Source organism: Podarcis vaucheri (assembly GCF_965113315.1).
Source record: "Podarcis vaucheri genome assembly, chromosome: 11".
Classification (NCBI taxonomy): Eukaryota; Metazoa; Chordata; class Lepidosauria; order Squamata; family Lacertidae; genus Podarcis; species Podarcis vaucheri.
Genome location: NC_138749.1, coordinates 63,999,602 through 64,020,724, shown reverse-complemented (window position 1 = coordinate 64,020,724; position 21,123 = coordinate 63,999,602). Strand labels below are relative to the sequence as shown.

Genomic DNA, 21,123 nt, shown 5'->3' with positions numbered 1-21,123 from the left:
AAAGAGACGTCTTGACAAACCATAGGAAGCAATGGATGGTGTGTCAGGCATGGCCAAGGGAAGGGTTTTCCCTTCCATTGCTTCCGATGGCTTGTCAATACAGGAGGCTGTAGCAGAAAATGCTCATTTTCGAGTCACGTTATCCTGAAATACAAACTCCTTAAAGATAAGTCCCTTATCTTCAAACCATATAAGTTTGCAATATTACCACACAAATATACATTAAGACTTTCTGTCTTCCTCCCCAGCTCAGCTGAAGCAATATTCTATTGCCGCCACATTATTTTACATATAATTTGTTTTCCACTCTTTTTTAACCACATAGCTTCTTGACTGTTCAGGTTCTTGGGAAATAAGGTTGCCTAAAAGAATCATCCAACTGTGTTCTTCATTATATCCCTCTGAACTGTTTCCAAACTCAGAGCTAGCTGCTGGGTTTTGTAAAAAAACCCCCACAAAAAAACACAGAGAAAACACCATGTGCCTTTAGGGCTGACTGCCTTCTTATTCTTACTTTTATGATAGTAAAAACAATTGAAGGCAAATTTATATACAAGGAGTGATATATGAATACAATTAACAGATAAAGCAGAACAAGAGCATAGCAATTAATACCTCCCATTATTACTTTCTGTAATTTATTATGCTTATGTTATTTCTGAGCCCTTTGGCAGCACTGCGCTGTGTTCCAACTGATCAAATTAAAATTAAACATGTTGAGGGAATAAATTTCAGAACCATTCTAGCTGTCCAATTTACCCTAACAATTATCCATGGTATATTGAGGGGGGGGGTACTTGTTTTGCTAATTAGAATATTGCTTAAATTATGTTAAGGATTCTTAACATTTCAATATAGGTGTCAGGTGTTTAAAATGATGCACGGATAATTGACCTCCCACAAACCTGAGTGACAGTGAGACTGCAGTGTTATGGTCCCAGGGTTCAAAGGATAATATGGACCTCCCAGTCTATGGTTGGAGAAGGAAGTCCTCAGGCAGAAAAGGAGGTCTGTCCCTGTAGGTCCTGCCCTTCATCACGTGGAGTCCTCTGCAGCTGCCATGACTCCTGCGCTGCCAATGCTCCAAAAGCAGTAAGAGTGGAAAGAGTTCAAGAGGCATCAGGGGAAGGTGAGGAGAGGCACGGAGCAGCAGCAGAGGAATCCCATAGGGGCAGGATGCACCATGGGGCCCCTAGAGTCTGCCTGCCTCCCTACAGCCGCCCTACAGCTGGAGGGAGGGGCAGGGGGCGGACCGCTTGGGCAGCGAGGAGCCTGCGGGAGCCCAAGCCACCACATCACTCCCAGGAGAGACACATGGCTCGGGCGCACTGCAGGCCCTGCGGTGAGTGCCGCCCAGCATTTTGCCACCCCCTTCAGTGGTGACACACAGGGCGGACCGCCCCCACTGCACCCCCTTCCTCCGCCCCTGGCACTGAGTCCATTGGATCCAAAGCCTCTCCTTTGCTGGAGTCCTGAGCCATAGTCACACTATACTTTAAAGCACCATGGAACCACTTTGAACTGTCATGGCTTCTCCCCAGAGAATTTTGGGAACTGCAGTTCCTTAAGGGTGTTGTGCATTGTTCCCCTAACATTCCCTCTTTCCAGGGAACTCTGGGAAATGTAGCTCTGTGAGGGGAAAAGGGGATTCCTCTGCCCAGTACACTAAGGAAGAAACAAGCCTCTGCGCACTTACCTGGTCCACTGAACACAGGAGGATTGCCCTCTAAATAAACATGCATAGGATTACAATGATTTCTTGTTGTGTTTACTCTGGATTTCTCTGTCATAAATGATGGCTTATACATAGCAGATTTGCTCTTTATTGCTTCAGCAAATCCTACAGATGCCTGAGGAATAGGATCTTTGTGAACTGTGCTCTAAACTGACCTGATTTTGCCCTCCCATACAAAGTATTTATTGCATAGTAAGTAAAGTCATGGCCCGTTTAGTTCAAAATACCCCAATATTCTTTTCATTCTTTTTTCTTTTATTACTGTTTTGATTCCTTTCTTTTAGTTTTGCACCATATTTGCAAATACCTGCTTAGAGACCCACACAAATTAAGAAAAAAATCCTACTAATATGGGTTTAAACAGAGTTTTCAGCACTACTTTAAGTTGTACAACCCTATTAAAGTGTATTATTTCTCACCCACGAACTTAAATTGATGACTTCTGTTCATTGAGTACTGTTGAACAAGACTGAGCACATTAATGGAAATATCAGTCTGATACACACCAGTCACCAATCAGGATGACAAATGTTGCTTTCAAATTGGAATGTAATTTGAGTTTTGTTCTCTGTTAATGTGTGCCCAGTGCTGAGGCCATTAAGGGATATTCTCTTTGATCTCCAGTTCTGTACACAGAGACTACCACTGATCTATGTGCAGCTTTTAATTTGATAATGATAATACAGCTAATATAATTTTTGGAACAAAGTATATTTCATTGATATTTACTAGAAATATTTGTTATATTCACTAAATATCATACAGGTATGATAAGTTATTTGCAGTTACTTTGGCTGCTTCCACACGATGGTCCTTTAGTTCTTTTGATACATTAGTTTTCTTCTGTCATCTGGAAATGGCGATAAAACAGTGGCTCCACACAGCTCTTGAAATAGTGCTGTATCATCATCCTGCAATGCCAGTCTATAATGTTTATTCAGAAGAAAGAGCAAAAATCTCCTGCATTTTTTATTAGAAGCTTTCTCCTTCCAGAATCTGCCCTGAATGTCCCTTAATGAGACAGCTCATGTTTCCTGCCACTGTGTTTTAAATGAAATATATTAAATCTAGGAATCAAGAAATGGCCAATTAAGATGCATTTGAGGCTATTAGTAATGCTACTGCTCCACTGAACAAGAAGAAATTATAGGGGCAGAAAGGAAAAAGAAAACTACTAATTAATGCTGCAGAGTCTTTTGCTGAGCAGGACTTCCTGTTGAGTAAACATTATAGAAATGCGGTAACCATTGGGATGGGAATTCCTTGATAAGACAGTGCTGTATTAAGCGTCATGTGGAATCACTATATTACTACTACTACTACTGAACAAGAATGAATTTCAGGGGCAGAAACTGTAAAGAGTAAAAGCAACCTTAGACTACCAATCTGCTCCCCATCAAGAATAGATAAATTGCCTACTTCCTGGGCTTAGGAGCCACCTACCTACAAGGTCTCCATCTTAATCTTTTTGGCCCTCATCCAACCCACTGGTGCATCCAGGCACCTGATCAGGACTTGTGTGGCCACACCTCAGATGTGAGAAAGATAAAGTGCTGGGTGATTTCACTGTGCTCCAGATCTCCTAATGACTGCTCCCAACAGCTTCATATAGATGTTAAACAGCATCAGAGACAAGATGTCTGGGGGACCAATTACAGTCCCAGTACCACTCTCTAGAACAGGCCCAGTATGTAGGAGCATAAACACTGCAGACCAGTGCCTACAAGTCCCACTCACTAAACTGGTCCAGTAAGATATGAAGATTCTGCCCCTCTCCCAATCCATCAGGGAAGTCTGATGGAGTCCCTTATCCAGGCCTGAATCTATACTGAAATGGGTTCAGATAAATTGTTTTCTCCAAGGGTGTCTGCAGCTGATCTGCCACCACTCTTTTGAGCACCTCATCCCACAAAATCTGGTGTTGGTGACCAGATGGGAGGGAACTTCATGGAGAGGTGGTTGCTGAATGCTCATATATAACCAGGCGACAAAGCCTACAGGCTCAGTCTGATTTGCTTCCTGGGCGGAGCCAACTGAGCAGCATGATTGGCCAATTTTCGGACAGGCCACGATCCACTTCTCCAACTGGCATGAGGTCCATTTTGGGATCTCACTGGCTGGGGACACCCCTCCCCCAAGAGCCTGCCCCTTGTCAGATCCTGGATGGAGAATGCACTATCGCACAAATGCCACCTGACTAACAAGGGTAAGTGGTCTTCCAGAAACAGCAGGCCTCAAAAGCTGAAAACTCTTCTTACAATTCTGCCTAGACAATGCACCAGGCACTTCACTAGTCAAACCTGTAACAACAATAGTATCCAAGTCATCACTATTAATGCCTCTGCAAACTGCTCATGGAAGAGCAGTACCTCAAGTTCTGATGCTGGCTCTGCAATTCTGTGTATGTTTTAAATGTCCTCCAAAGAGGAAAAGAGGATGCAGAAAATGCCAAAATGCAATGGATTGCCAATAATATGATCTGGTCTTACTTGAAAAACTGACCGAGTGGAGAATTAGATTACATTTATACATGTCTATGATTTAGTTCACACAAAAGAAGTCCTGGAGCAATTATGGAGCAGTTATTGTGTGGTACTGGGTGATTTTTGTGGATGAGCATTTTTAGTATATTACTTTTGTTTTAATTTTTATTGTGTATTGTTATTTTATCCTTCTAAAATTAAAACAAAAGTAATATACTAAAAATGCTCATCCACAAAAATCACCCAGTACCACACAATAACTGCTCCATCCACACAAAGTTGAATACTAAAAACAAATGACCAAAAACTGGATTGCTAGCACTGTCCAAATACCTGGAATTGCAATTTCAGATAAAATTGTTAGCATGGAAACAATTTGTCCAAATCAAATGTTGTAGTCAACTGAGTTCTACTCAAAGTAGACCCAGGAAAACAAATGAACCTAAGTTAGACATGTCCATTAACTTTAATTGGTCTACTCTGAGATGGCTAGCACTGAATACCACTCCAAGACAGGTAATTAAGAAGATACTAGTCCTCTTCAGACATTCTGGCACTGTTCTACCTGTGTGGTGTAGTGGTTAGTGTTGGTTGAGGACCTTGGGATACAAGGGTTCAAACCACCCCTTGCCCATGAAGCTCACTGGGTGATCTTGGGCCAGTCACTGCCTCCCAGCCTAACCTACCTCATAGGGTTGTTGTGAGGGTAAAATGGAGTTGAGAGAACTATGCATGTCACCTTGAGCACCTTTGGGAAGAAGAAGGTGGGATATAAAGGCAATAAACAAATAAATGTCCCAATTATGTGGAAAGGTGCCTATACACATACAAATCTATGAGAACAAATATTTCTACACTGAGTACATTTTTGAATGTGTGGAATACCACTGGTATGTGGGAAGAGGGCTTTAGTTGCTGCCAGCTTTGTAAATAGAAGGAAGGGTGAAAAAACTGCACACCTTTGTGCTGCAGTGTGAGAAGGATGGGAAGCTTCTCCCATCTTTGATTTTGCAGTGACGGCAGCAGGACATCACCACACAGACACCTCCCTGGGCTTGAACCCCCAGCGGAGGCTAGTTTCACCATCCCCTCAGTACACCTATGCCCATGTTGTGTCTCACCTTTCCTTTAAAAGCCAAGAGAAATGCTTTAGCTTTATAGACACCCTGTGAGGAAAGGGTGTGTTTGTGTGTGGTGTTCAAACCAAACCACCTAGCTAATCAAGGAACTGGGGTTTAACCATCATCAAATCTTCTGCTCTAGTCCTTACTACTGCATCACACCACTTCTGTCCACATCTGTTTACCATCTAAGGCCAGGAAGATGCGTCAAGGTCATTTGAAGCAAGGAACAAATACTAAATCCAACATCTGGCTGTCTGAGACAGTGTCTTTGAAATTAAGGCTACCATTCTAGGCATTAGGTTTGACCTTTGAATGCTTACTTCACTGAGGTTTAGTTCTACCAAGTGCCTTTTGTTAACACTTTGGGCAACTCTGCAGTTAATTTAAAGCTAGTTTGATTTTGTTGTGCCAGTATTTCAATAAACATTTAAAGCTGAAAGGTCTCCAGTCTGCCCTGCTCTCACATTATTTTACTAAAATACTTTTGCTGTTGCTTACTTATAAATCAGATGAAATACCTCAGCGAACTTTTACCAGCATTTTTTGCAAACAGAAAATTTTGCTTGGTTTCTTGCCAAGTGGCCAAACCACTATTTCTGTAGATGTTCATATTTCATCATTATTGTTAAGCCATAGTGCAAATGCAACACCCTTGTCTCTGACCGAAGAGACATGGAGGAATGGGTTGCAGCATTGCTTGTTGGGGGGAGGAGAGATGGCAGGGGGAAAGCACCGTGCAAACAGTGGCCTTTTGAAATAGTTTAAGCATATTTCAGATTAAGGAGCAGCTTTATCTTGGAATCGTTCCAGTAGATGATAAGGGCTGTATGTTCTCCCACTAAATCAATCTGAAATTAACACCTGTCCTAATACTAAAATTATAAAGTCCTTGCAAAGTTTAAACAAAAGTTTAAACAAAACTTGTACTTTTGTTTAAACATTCTAACTTCCCAGTTTTGGTGCTAGAAAGGGCAAAGTCCCTGTATTTTTCTCTCTTTTTCTCACATCTATGCAGTTGGGAAGTGTGGCTCAGTCCCCCCCCCCCCACAGCAGCAAATTAATGTTAATTTAAAATATAGGTAATTGTATCTCTCTTTTTGCTCCTCTGAGTATGAGAGCAAAATCTACATTGTTTTATGAGCCAGTTTCAAGCATTTTATAAACAAGCAATCACATTTAAGCCACTGAACAAATATTGATCATGCAAGTCACATTTGCCACTCCCAGGAAGCCTTAACCCAGCTGAACAAAAGATTTACTTAAAAGAAAATAAAAACTTGAGCAAATTTACCTTCTTCCATGGTGAACAAACAGTAGAGTCAGGATAATGAATTCACTCAAGAGCTTTTTTGTTTTGTTTCTTTAAGAACAAGCTGCTTCATGTGGAAGAATCTGACACAGAGCATGTTTAAAAATGCAGGAGCCTTTTGACATGGACTAGGGTATGGTTTCCTGTGGAAATGAAGCCATGCTTCTGATAGGGAATCGGGTTTCTTCTTTGGCCAGGAGTCAGGCCATTAATTAAAAGGGCATCACTGCAGCCCTGTGTTTCTTCTGTACACCCTAGGAGCTCATTCAATTCAAAGTTCACAAAAATCGCATGTGGGACTTAGGGTGTCTCAGAAGACTATCCCCAATGCTGAAATAAACATGGCCAGTCCCTGCTTGAGTGATGCTCCACAAGGACAACAGAGCCAGATGCAGCAGTGTCTGGACTAATGCCTGCCAGTAGGTGACTCCTGTGCTCTTGCCCTGGCATATATGTCCGGAGCAGGAGTGTGACATGTCGTGCCAGTAAAAGGAGCGCATAATGCAGAAGGGGAGACCCATTGGCAATGTCGTTCCTGCCAGGATGGTGACTGTGTCTGACTGCAGTTGACCATGCCTGCAATAAAGAATATTATCAGATGAACAGCACAAGGTTATGTTGGTCTCAGTGTGCCCCCAGATGCACATAGAAGCATATATTTTTAAAATAATATTTTATTAAAGTTTTCTTGGTTTACAAAGGTATGCTCAATGTCTCTTTTTTCAAGTTACATTTTGCATAGGTCCGTTTCATTTGTTGAGACATTAGGGTTACATTACGAAGAAAAAAGGGGAGAAGAGGTGGAAGGGGCCATGGTGGGTGGGGGGTGGGGTCGGGAGGCGATATTTCTATTTTGCTTAATGTATGTGTGGGGTTTTGTGCCAGCGTCGTTTGTGCAGGTTCTCTTTGCTATTTGCTTGTGTTCCTTTGGTGGTGAGAGAAATTGTGGTTGGCTTAGGGTGCGGTTGCTTGTTCGTGATTGGCTGTGTTGAACTTTGTTTTCGTATGTGAGTGGGGTGGGTGGGTGTTTTTGAGTCAGGTTAGCCATATTGATTCATATGCTGTTGGTGGATTCTTGTTGTTGTCTTGTACATAGAAGCAGATATTGATATAGTATATGGACCATTTGTCTAACAGTGCATTTACATATGCAAAACTTTCCAGGAATAAATATTCAGAAAGTTCAGCTTGTCACAAAAAGGTAAGAGAAAATGTACCTGCAAATATACTACATTTGACATAACAGTCAAATAATAATAATAATAATAATAATAATAATAATAATAATAATTTATTATTTATACCCCGCCCATCTGGCTGGGCTTCCCCAGCCACTCTGGGCGGCTTCCATAAAAACCAAAAATACAATAAAATATCACAAGTAAAAAAACTTCCCTGAACAGGGCTGCCTTAAGATGTCTCCTGAATGTCAGGTAGTTGTTTATTGCTTTGACATCTGCTGGAAGGGCGTTCCACAGGGCGGGCGCCACTACTGAGAAGGCCCTCTGCCTGGTTCCCTGTAGCTTTGCTTCTCGCAATGAGGGAACCGCCAGAAGGCCCTCGGCGCTGGACCACAGCGTCCGGGCAGAATGATGGGGGTGGAGACGCTCCTTCAGGTATACTGGACCGAGGCCGTTTAGGGCTTTAAAGGTCAACACCAGCACTTTGAATTGTGCTCGGAAACGTACTGGGAGCCAATGCAGGTCTTTCAAGACCGGTGTTATATGATCTCGGTGGCTGCTCCCAGTCACCAGTCTAGCTGCCGCATTCTGGATTAGTTGTAGTTTCCGAGTCACCTTCAGAGGTAGCCCCACGTAGAGTGCATTGCAGTAATCCAAGCGGGAGATAACCAGAGCATGCACCACTCTGGCGAGACAGTCCGCAGGCAGATAGGGTCTCAGCCTACGTACCAGATGGAGCTGGTAAACAGCTGCCCTGGACACAGATTTGACCTGTGCCTCCATGGACAGCTGTGAGTCCAAAATGACTCCCAGGCTGCGCACCTGGTCCTTCAGGGGCACAGTTACCCCATTCAGGACCAGGGAATCCTCCACACCTGCCCGCCTCCTGTCCCCCAAAAACAGTACTTCTGTCTTGTCAGGATTCAACCTCAATCTGTTAGCCACCATCCATCCTCCAACCGCCTCCAGGCACTCACACAGGACCTTCACCGCCTTCACTGGTTCTGATTTAAAAGAGAGGTAGAGCTGGGTATCATCCGCATACTGATGAACACCCAGCCCAAACCTCCTGATGATCTCTCCCAGCGGCCGCATGTAAATGTTGAAAAGCATGGGGGAGAGGACAGAACCCTGAGGCACCCCACAAGTGAGAGCCCAGGGGTCTGAACACTCATCCCCCACCACCACTTTCTGAACACGGCCCAGGAGGAAGGAGCGGAACCACTGTATAACAGTGCCCCCAGCTCCCAGCCCCTCAAGACAGTCCAGAAGGATGTTATGGTCGATGGTATCAAACGCCGCTGAGAGATCCAGCAGAACTAGGAAACAGCTCTCACCTTTGTCCCTAGCCCGCCGGAAATCATCAACCAGTGCGACCAAGGCAGTTTCCGTCCCGTGATGAGGCCTGAATCCCGATTGGAAGGGATCCAAATGGTCCGCTTCTTCCAGGCGTGCCTGGAGTTGTTCAGCAACCACTCGCTCAATCACCTTGCCCGGGAATGGAAGATTTGAGACTGGGCGATAGTTGGCCATCGTGGCCGCATCTAAAGATGGTTTTTTTAAGAAGCGGTTTGATAACCGCCTCTTTCAGCGGGCCTGGGAAGGCTCCCTCATGGAGGGAAGCGTTCACCACCCCACGAAGCCCATCGCCCAGTCCTTCCCGGCTAGCTTTTATAAGCCAGGATGGGCAAGGATCCAGGAGACAGTCAAAGTTGCAAGTTTCCTGGCACTGTTGGTTGCCCCTGCTTGGGAGGCTTTTCAGGCATCCATTTATGAACTATCTAATTTGGGTAGGCTCCCTATAAAGCCAGCAATTGCTTTCTTCTGGCAGTGCTGCAGGGCAGATCATTTGACCACCAGGAGCTTCATGTTTTCCTTCCTTAGGGGCCTATGACGCCATCCAAGTCAGCTTTCGCTGGAAATTCTTTCATAACTGCAACTAGGGAAGAGCACATCCCACACAAAGAGCTATTTTGCAACCAGCCAGAAAAACTTGTAAGGTTTCTGTAGGCACTCTGAGATGCTATCATGTCATGCCTAAACCTCTAGTCTATAGCAACCTGTGATTATTATTCATTGTTCATAATGCGTAGTATTTCACCACTTTTTTTTTTAACCTGGAGGGCAATGTTGCTGATTTTGACCATAAAAATGGCCAGATGCCATGAACAATTTAGCTGAAGTGGTAATTCATATAAACCTGTTAATTATTAGCTGCTTGCCCAATATCTGAAACACTTTTTCTGTCACCTTGAATGAAATGGTAGATGACTTAGGCAGACATGTGATGTCTGCCAATAACTTCAAATTAAGCAATTCTAATAATTTACCTCCCCTTCATGGATCACTGCCTTGCCGTGGCGAAGGGGCTTGAATAACTCAGAGAAGCTATGGGCTATGCCGTGCAGGGCCACCCAAGATGGACAGGTCATAGTGGAGAGTTTTGACCAAACGTGATCCACCTGGAGCAGGAACCGGCAAGCCACTCCAGTATCCCTGCCAAGAAAACTCCATGGACAAAGGCAACAGGCATATAAAAGTTATGATGCTGGAAGGTGAGCCTCTCAGGTCAGAAGGTGTCCAACATGCTACTGAGGAAGAGCGGAGGACAAGTACAAGTAGATCCAGAGCTGATGAAGCGGCTGGGCCAAAGCCAAAAGGACGCTCAGTTGCGGATATGCCTGGAAGCGAAAGGAAAGTCCAATGCTGTAAAGAAAAATACTTCATAGGTACCTGGAATGTAAGAACCATGAACCTGGGTAAGTTGGACGTGGTAAAAAATGAGATGGCAAGAATAAATATTGACATCCTGGGCATCAGTGAACTAAAATGGACGGGAATGGGCGAATTCAGTTCGGATGACCATCATATCTACTACTGTAGGCAAGAATCCCGTAAAAGAATTGGAATGGCCCTCATAGTCAACAAAAGAGTGGCAAAAGCTGTACTGGGATGCAATCTCAAAAATGACAGAATGATATTGATACAAATCCAAGGCAGACCTTTTAACATCACAGTAATCCAAGTTTATGCACCAACCACCGGTGCTGAAGAAACTGAAATTGAGCAATTCTATGAAGACTTACAACACCTTATAGAAATGACACCAAGGAGTCTGGACAAAATACAAAGACTTATTAGAAAGTAAAACTCCGAGGTGGTTATCACCAGTGGAGGCCAAGGCGCGGAAAAAACCCAATATGGAGGCCGGCTGGCCGACATATGGGGAGATAACAGAAAAAATTGGTGACACTTGGAGGTTACAGAGTTATGAAAGACTAAAGGATAAGGTGCAAGATTGGTTTCATTATGCCCAAATTCAGGAGATGTTTAAGATGGATAAAAAAGCAGGTTTCCAGGTGGAAAAATCGAAACTAGAGTCAGAATTGTTAGAACCAAAGACTAAACTATTATCAAGAATGTATAACTTGCTGCTTAAATGGAATACTCAGGACGAGACAGTCAAATCAGCCATGATAAAATGGGCACAAGACACTGGGTACAACATTATGTTTGAAGACTGGGAAAAGTTATGGACCACCGGTATGAAATTTACGGCATGTAATGCCTTGAAAGAAAATATTATGAAAATGATATATAGGTGGTACATGACCCCAGTCAAGCTTGCCAAGATATATCACCTGTCTGATAACAAATGTTGGAAATGTAAGGAGGCTGAAGGGACATTCTTTCACCTCTGGTGGACTTGTCCAAAAGTGAAGGCCTTCTGGGAAATGATTTATAATGAGTTAAAAAAGGTGTTTAAATACACCTTCCCTAAGAAACCAGAGGCCTTCCTCCTGGGCATTGTCGGCCAGAAGGTGTCAAAGAGGGATAGAACTTTTTTTATGTATGCAACTACAGCAGCAAGAATCCTTATTGCAAAACACTGGAAGACTCAAGATTTGCCCACATTGGAAGAGTGGCAAACGCAGCTGATGGACTACATGGAATTGGCTGAGATGACTGCCAGGATCCGAGATTTGGGAGAAGAAGCAATGGAAGAGGATTGGAAAAAGTTTAAGGACTATTTGCAAAAGTTTTACAAATTATATGAACTATAAAAATTCGCACGACTTGGAGGAAATAGCTCCAGCAATGAGAGTGGAGGATATTGAAATTAAATAACAAATTATGGAAAGGACCAATGTTTAAATGGTTAAAAATGTTATTATATTGGCTTTTTAAAGTAAATGGATAATAGGTAATTTAAACTAAAAGGTAAGATTTAAAGTAAAAAAGAAACGCATGAAACAAGGATATAATTTGCTGAAGTATTTATTGTAAATAATGCATTGTGGGGAGATGTGGGGAAGTCCGATGATTGATTGAAATGAGTTTCGAAATGGTTATTTCTTCTTTTTTCTTTCTTTTCTCTTTTTATGTTTCTCTGTGTAAATGACTGAAGATCTTTATCTGTAAAAAATGTAATAAAAATAATTTAAAAAAAAATAGAAATGACACCAAGGAAGGATGTTCTTCTCATTATAGGGGATTGGAATGCTAAAGTAGGGAGTCAAGAGATAAAAGGAACAACTGGGAAGTTTGGCCTTGGAGTTCACAACGAAGCAGGGCAAAGGCTAATAGAGTTCTGCCAAGAGAACAAGCTGGTCATCACAAACACTCTTTTCCAACAACACAAGAGACGACTCTACGCATGGACATCACCAGATGGGCAGCATCGAAATCAGATTGATTATATTCTTTGCAGCCAAAGATGGAGAAGCTCTATACAGTCAGCAAAAACAAGACCTGGAGCTGACTGTGGCTCAGATCATCAGCTTCTTATAGCAAAATTCAAGCTTAAACTGAAGAAAGTAGGAAAAACCACTGGACAGGTAAGATACAATCTAAACCAAATCCCTTATGAATACACAGTGGAAGTGAGGAACAGGCTTAAGGATTTAGATTTGGTGGACAGAGTGCCTGAAGAACTATGGATGGAGGCTCGTAACATTATACAGGAGGCAGCAATGAAAACCATTGCAAGAAAACAAAGTGGCTGTCCAACGAGGCCTTACAAATAGCGGGGGAGAGAAGGCAAGCAAAATGCAAGGGAGATAGTGAAAGATACAGGAAATTGAATGCAGATTTCCAAAAAATAGCAAGGAGAGACAAGAAGGCCTTCTTAAACGAGCAATGTAAAGAAATAGAGGAAAACAACAGAATGGGAAAAACCAGAGATCTGTTCAAGAAAATTGGCCTAACAGAAGCAGAAGACATCAAGAAGAGGTGGCAAGAATACACAGAGGAACTATACCAGAAAGAAATGGATGTCTCATATACCCCAGGTAGTGTGGTTGCTGACCTTGAGCCAGACATCCTGGAGAGTGAAGTCAAATGGGCCTTAGAAAGCACTGCTAATAACAAGGCCAGTGGAAGTGATGATATTCCAGCTGAACTATTTAAAATTTTAAAAGATGATGCTGTTAAGGTGCTACACTCTATATGCCAGCAAATTTGGAAAACTCAGCAGTGGCCAGAGGATTGGAGAAGATCAGTCTACATCCCAATCCCCAAGAAAGGAAGTGTCAAAGAATGCTCTAACTACTGCACAATTGCACTCATTTCACACGCTAGCAAGGTTATGCTTAAAATTCTACAAGGCAGGCTTAAGCAGTATGTAGACCGAGAACTCCCAGAAGTGCAAGCTGGATTTCGAAGGGGCAGAGGAACCAGAGACCAAATTGCAAACATGCGCTGGATTATGGAGAAAGCTAGAGAGTTCCAGAAAGACATCTACTTCTGCTTCATTGACTATGCAAAAGCCTTTGACTGTGTTGACCACAGCAAACTATGGCAAGTTCTTAAAGAAATGGGAGTGCCTGATCACCTCATCTGTCTCCTGAGAAATCTCTATGTGGGACAAGAAGCTACAGTTAGAACTGGATATGGAACAACTGATTGGTTCAAAATTGGGAAAGGAGTACGGCAAGGCTGTATATTGTCTCCCTGTTATTTAACTTATATGCAGATTTCATCATGCGAAAGGCTGGGCTGGATGAATCCCAAGCCGGAATTAAGATCGCTGGAAGAAATATCAACAACCTCAGATATGCAGATGATACAACCTTGATGGCAGAAAGTGAAGAGTAATTAAAGAATCTTTTAATGAAGGTGAAAGAGGAGAGCGCAAAATATGGTCTGAAGCTCAACATCAAAAAAACGAAGATCATGGCCACTGGGCCCATCACCTCCTGGCAAATAGAAGGGGAAGAAATGGAGGCAGTGAGAGATTTTACTTTCTTGGGCTCCATGATCACTGCAGATGGTGACAGCAGTCACAGAATTAAAAGACTCCTGCTCCTTGGGAGAAAGGCAATGGCAAACCTAGACAGCATCTTAAAAAGCAGAGACATCACCTTGCCAACAAAGGTCCGTATAGTTAAAGCCATGGTTTTCCCAGTAGTGATGTATGGAAGTGAGAGCTGGACCATAAAGAAGGCTGATCACCGAAGAATTGATGCTTTTGAATTATGGTGCTGGAGGAGACTCTTGAGAGTCCCATGGACTGCAAGAAGATCAAACACACCCATTCTTAAGGAAATCAGCCCTGAGTGGTCACTGGAAGGACAGATCATGAAGCTGAGGCTCCAATACTTTGGCCACCTCATGAGAAGAGAAGACTCTCTGGAAAAGACCCTGAAGTTGGGAAAGATTGAGGGCACAAGGAGAAGGGGATGACAGAGGACGAGATGGTTGGACAGTGTTCTCGAAGCCACAAACATGAGTCTGACCAAACTGCAGGAGGCAGTGGAATAATAATAGTAATAATAATAATTTATTATTTATACCCCGCCCATCTGGCTGAGTTTCCCCAGCCACTCTGGGCGGCACCCAATCAGTGTTAAAAACAGTACAGCGTTACTGTCAGGGGTTCAGGAGCAGAGGCGAGGGAAAGGGAGGAAACAGAGAGCGAGGGGGAGGAGGCAGAAGAAAAGATGAGTGATGACGACGACCTGAGATCTCCGAGTCTTTCCAGTGAATCAGAAGATTCACAAAAAGGAGCACCAGTGGCCAGGGCAAGGGGGGAGACTAGGGGGACACCCCAGGAAGATAGAGCCAGAGGGGACTCAGAGGGGAGCAGTTGGAAATCGGGACCAGCGTCACCGCCAGAGAGCAGGGATGAGGAAGGGCGCCAGGGATCAAGCGCTGGCAGCTCACAACAGGAGGGAGGGCACGAGTCAGGAGTGGCCACACCTCCATCGGGGAGCGAAGAGACGGTTAGACGGAAAGTGGAAGGTTGGGCGCGCGCGCCAAGTTCAAATGCACAGGAAGGTGGCGCAGTAGGCAGCCCGGAAAGGGAGCCAGGTCCTAAAGCCCGGCGCAAGGAGACAGAAGGGTCCGGGGGGTCAGCGTCAGAAGAATCCCGGAAGGAAGAGACCCCGGGGGGCAGAGGGACCCAGAGGAGAACTGTCAGGCGGAAAAGGTGGAGCAGGGCTAGGATATTAAGTTGGTGCACAAGGGGCGGAGACTCAGACGGAGCTTCGCCGATCTAAGCATAAGACGTAGAGTTGCGCGCAGCAGCTTGAGAATGGAGACTGTAACTCAATAAAGACTTTTATTTAATGATCGCTGGCTGGCGTGATCCTCTGTGAGCTAGGATCTGGAAGCAACCCTGACAGTTACATATTAAAAACTTCCCTGAAGAGGGCTGCCTTAAGATGTCTTCTGAATGTCAGGTAATTATTTATCTCTTTGACATCTGATGGGAGGGCGTTCCACAGGGCGGGTACCACTACCGAGAAGGCCCTCTGTCTGGTTCCCTGTAGCCTCACTTCTCGCAATGAGGGAACCGCCAGAAGGCCCCCGGCGCTGGATCTCAGTGTCCGGGCTGAACGATGGGGGTGGAGACGCTCCTTCAGGTATACTGGACCAAGGCAATTTAGGGCTTTAAAGGTCAGCACCAACACTTTGAATCGTGCTCGGAAACGTACTGGGAGCCAATGCAGATCTCTCAGAACCGGTGTTATGTGGTCCCGGCGGCCACTCCCAGTCACCAGTCTAGCTGCCGCATTCTGGATTAATTGCAGTTTCCGGGTCACCTTCAAAGGTAGCCCCACATAGAGCGCGTTGCAGTAGTCCAAGCGTGAGATAACTAGAGCATGCACCACTCTGGCGAGACAGTACGCGGGCAGGTAGGGTCTTAGCCTGCGTACCAGGTGGAGCTGGTAGACAGCTGCCCTGGACACAGAGTTAACCTGCGCCTCCATGGACAGCTGTGAGTCCAAAATGACTCCCAGGCTGCGCACCTGGTCCTTCAGGGGCACAGTTACCCCATTCAAGACCAGGGAATCCCCCACACCAACCCGCTCCCTGTCCCCCAAAAACAGTACTTCTGTCTTGTCAGGATTCAACCTCACTCTGTTAGCCGCCATCCATCCTCCAACCGCCTCCAGGCACTCACACAGGACCTTCACCGCCTTCACTGGTTCTGATTTAAAGGAAGACAGGAGTGCCTGGCGTGCTCTGGTCCACGGGGTCATGAAGAGTCGGACATGACTAAACGACTAAACAACAACAACAAATAATAATTTACCTTCTTCTTATGCTCTTGCTAGTACAGTAGTTCCTACGCTCAGAGGAGCCAACTCCATGGAGCCGAGGGGTCTTCACCCCCCAATAAAACATTTGTGGGGGCCCACAAAGGTGATGGGCATTGCCATTCAAATGGTAGGTATGCACCACATCATGTGATCAATTATGTGGGGTGGGGCTTACCTGCCCCCCCCCCAATATTTTATTCAGGTTGGCACCCCTGGCTATGCTGCAGCTGTACCAGAGTTGCACAGGCATAACATGGGTGTGATCTTATGAACTCCCAGCTGCAAAGTAGAAAGCAAAACAACGCAAGTAGAAACAAGACAGAGCGTAACAGCATTGAAAGACATCCTTGCAGCTCCCTCGATCAACTCTCCAACAGCAACCAATCACGCTGCTGCATGCTGATGCCTTCCACCCCAGCACCCATTTATATAAGGCATAAATCAGCATGTGGTGATGACATCAGTGCCATCATGACATCCACGTATTCTCCCAGGCAAAATCTTTAAGCAGACCTGATTCCACAGCACTTCCCCTACCAGGGGTCTTTCCTCAGACAGGGGTTTGAATGCAGTGGCAGATGAAACACAGCAGCCAGCAGCCTTGACACTGAAAATGACTACAGGATTCCACTGCAGTCTCTCTTCTGGTTGCTAGATAATGGGAAGGTTTTCATTTGCAGAAGTAGCACAGGGAATGATCCATCTAGTTTGTTGCTTTTCCCTCTCTAGTTTCACAGGACACAATGCATGTCATCCACACACTCACAATAGATTGGACTCCTAGATCTCAGCATAAGAAATGAGCTACGTGGACACTAAGCCTGGCAATAGCAAGAGTCTGATGGGCTGCAAAGATGAGCTGGCAAAAGGAATGCTGGAATGTGTAGCAGGCCAAAGAAAGCAGTTTCTTATTCCCCCAGAAGGAAGGAGAGGCCGTGGGGGAGTGCCTCTGAGTCACAGATGCTGCTCCTTGTCAGGGCCAGGCTAAAGATATGCAGATTGTTCTAAGCAGAGTGGAAACTTGCTCTGATTTCTTATTCTTATTCTATATTTGTTGCCCGCCCTTCACAGAAACAATGCAACAACAGCAACATAATAATAATAATAATAATAATAATAATAATAATAATACAATCACATCTGCATTCTGAAAGCATTAAACAACAATCCAAGTAAAGTACAGAACCAGTGAAAATTCATATTCAGCCAGCCCAGAAAGCCTGGGTAAGATGATGTACCTCAGAATGCCACCAAAATATGTACAATGTGGGTGTCAGATAAAACTTCAGGGTGAGGGAGCTCCAGACCCTGGGGACCACCACAGAAAAGGCTCTTCCCTATGCTGCTACATCTCGAATCTACAAGTGGGGACAGAATTTCTAGCAGAGCCTCCCCAATGAATGCAGCTACCAGTTTGGTTGGTCTGGGTGGAATTGATCTTCCAGGTAGGTTTTCTTCAGGATCTCCTGCAGCACAAATCTATGCTAATTTAATTGTAAGCTCCACTGTGCTCAATAGCACTTACTTCCCCAGTTAAGTGTGTATAGGATTGTGGTCTTTAGCAGATAAGGTATGGATTTTTAAAAACCCACCCAGGAGCAGGGTTGGGCAGATAAAGGAGACAGCATTTGGAGACTTAACTCTTTTGAGGGGTGCAGTTGTGATCATTTTTTTTTAAAAAAACCAACCACCACCAAGCTCTTCTTAACTAGAAGCTGATATGTCACAAACTAAAAGTCTTGTCCCCCTCCATTTTGAGTGAGGTGAGTTAGTTCTCGTGTGTGTGTGTGTGTGTGCGTGCGTGTGCATCAACTGCCCCCTTCCAGGCTGCGGCCCTGCAAACAGGAGCATGGGGCAACTGGGAGCATGGTGGTTGTCTTAAAGCCTGTTGCAAGTTTTCCCCTCCCTCTTTAAGTCTCTAGTGTCCAAGACATAAAAGGGAAGTGGAAGGAGACTTGAAAAGGGCATTGCATGTCTCTTCCCACTTCCCCTTAAGCCTCTGACATTGGAGCACAAGGGATTTTGACAGTTGGGCAGCCAAACCCAGCTGTCAAATTAGGCCTGAGAGGCAGCTCCTGATAAGGATCTGGCCCATGGAGCCTAAAAGGTTCCCCAGCCCTGAATTAAAGGGAGACTCTATGCACAGAACAGCTTGGTCACCCTCAATAGCTCAACAGAGTCAAGGTGGATATGTTGATTGGTATGGCAGAGAGTGACTGCAGGACTGAATATAACATTTCACTAGCAGGTGTTGATCTGAGGCAACACCTGAGGAGAAATAACAGCCCCCAAGAGGAGAGATGCTGTCAGTATTGCTTGCATACCCCTTAAAATTGCTACATTAAACCCAGCAATTTCAACACCTGTGAACAGGGTGGAGAAACTAGAAGTGGGTGTTGGCTCAGCTTGGGCTAGAGTGCATAGCAAACTGCTCCTGGGTTCTACCTGGGTGTGGGCAGAAAACAGCGGATGGGGAGACTGCAGCTGTTCAGTGTATGGAAGCGATACTCTGTACATACTCCTGTATTTTGGGACCCAGCACTTCTACTGAAATGGGCTTCCCTAGCACATCACATCAAGTGAAAGAGTAGGGGACTAGGTAAACTGTTGAGCCCAAATGTCCCTCCGAATTGTGTTGCCCTATTCACAGGAGGTGAAATAGTAGCAGAGGGATATCACTAGAGCAGTCTTTGCCCACCTGGGGCCCTCCCGATGTTTTGAACAAGCTGTGCTGTCTGGGGCTGATGAGAAATGTTCCAAAACTTCTGGAAGGCAACAAGGTTGGCAAAGGCACACTTATGCTTGCTTCCAGATGGCAGCTCCTTCCACCACCATAAGAAGTCCCGCTTCATCAGATGGTCTCATTGTGTGCACCCATAGCATGCAACAATTATTGAGTACAGTGGTACCTCGGGTTAAGTACTTACTTCGTTCCAGAGGTCCGTTCTTAGCCTCAAACTGTTCTTAACCTGAAGCACCACTTTAGCTAATGGGGCCTCCTGCTGCTGCCGCGCCGCCGGAGCACGATTTCTTTTCTCATCCTGAAGCAAAGTTCTTAACCTGAAGCACTATTTCTGTGTTAGCGGAGTCTGTAACCTGAAGTGTATGTAACCTGAAGCATATGTAACCTGAGGTACCACTGTACATGGATTCAGCACAGCCTGAAATGTGTAAACACCTGAAAGTACCTTTATATATCCAGTACAGAAAGCTGAAAAAAGACTTCAAATAATTCAGGTAATATACACAGCAAAAGCTATTCCATTGCCAATGATGTAATTGCGTGCCTAGGCACAGCCCCCCCCCCCCAGGAGCCATACCTCAGGATCAAGGAGTAGACATGACAACATATTTAGGATTAAAATGGCCACAACTTTATTACATTTCAGATGTAGGAAACCTTAGCTTAGGCCAGGCATGGCCAAACTTGCCCCCCCCAGCTGTTTTGACTCCCATCATCCCTAGCTAATAGGACAAGTGGTCAGGGATGGTGGGAATTGTCCCAAAACAGCTGGAGGGCCAGGTTTGGCAATGCCTGGTTTAGGCATTGAGCGTGTATCCCTCTCAGCCCCTTACTGGGGGTCTGAGGCAAGACAGGGTCAATTGGGAATATGGGGGCATTGCAAAACATGCATTTACACAGCTGGCCCCCTTCCACATTGCTGAGGGGAGTTCTACAGCCCACTCTGTGTGCTTGTGGTCAGAGACTCCCCTCAGAACCCCTCTAATGGGGAACCCTGATATCGCCACCACAAAAGGGGTGAGTCACCGCATCACCCCTTCTTTGATTGTTAGACTAAAGGATTCCACCCAAGGCCTAAAACTGCCAAAGTTGTGACAATTGCTACGGGAAAGGCAAAACCTGCAGAGCAGGGGAAATTCCTTCCTGGCTCTGAGAAAAACAGCAACCCCCGTCCGACTGTAGTAACGCCCATGGACCTGGAAAGGAGAATCATAGAATCATAGAATCATAGAATCATAGAATCATAGAATCATAGAATCATAGAATCCTAGAGTTGGAAGAGACCACAAGGGCCATCAAGTCCAACCCCCTGCCAAGCAGGAAACACCATCAGAGCACTCCTGACATATGGTTGTCAAGCCTCTGCTTAAAGACCTCCAAAGTAGGAGACTCCACCACACTCCTTGGCAGCAAATTCCACTGTCGAACAGCTCTTACTGTCAGGAAGTTCTTCCTAATGTTTAGGTGGAATCTTCTTTCTTGTAGTTTGGATCCATTGCTCCGTGTCCGCTTCTCTGGAGCAGCAGAAAACAACCTTTCTCCCTCCTCTATGTGACATCCTTTTATATATTTGAACATGGCTATCATATCAGGAGAAAGGTTAGCCTGTAAAGAAGGATAAAATTAGAGGGAGGGCTGGGTGGGCTCTGGGGGCCGACTGCTCTTCTGGCATCAGCTCTGGCCCTCTTTCCCACTTTAGGAGCGGACCGGAGTGAAGCCTGCTCCAACACGGTCCACTCCTCTTGCCCCGCCCCCGAAACCGCCGCGGATAGGTCAAATTTGAATTTTGGGTTTGGCAGGAACCCCAGCAAGCATCACTGTGACCAAGGGAGCAGAGCAACAGCCAGCGGAGTGGTGTGCCTTCGAGAGAATGGCAGGGCTGGCACTAGGTCGCAAACCTTGCCCACCAATGAGTGGCCATGGTTGACCAGTTTAAGCAAGTGAGCAAACTGCTTCAAAGGGTGTTTGGCACAGGGCTTTAATTCTGCTCAGCTGATAAATA

At 45.1% G+C, this 21,123-nt stretch overlaps 1 protein-coding gene across 1 annotated transcript in view; it reads right to left on the bottom strand.

Moving 5' to 3' along the window:
• The window catches only part of LOC309542705 (uncharacterized protein), a 35,002-nt gene extending 28,324 nt beyond the window's left edge, over positions 1–6,678 (bottom strand). The window contains exon 1 of the mRNA XM_082241619.1: positions 6,634–6,678. Coding sequence (XP_082097745.1) covers positions 6,634–6,643 — 10 coding nt within the window. The 5' untranslated portion in view covers positions 6,644–6,678. The remainder of the gene's footprint in view (positions 1–6,633) is intronic.
• Between the last annotated feature and the right edge of the window lie 14,445 nt (positions 6,679–21,123).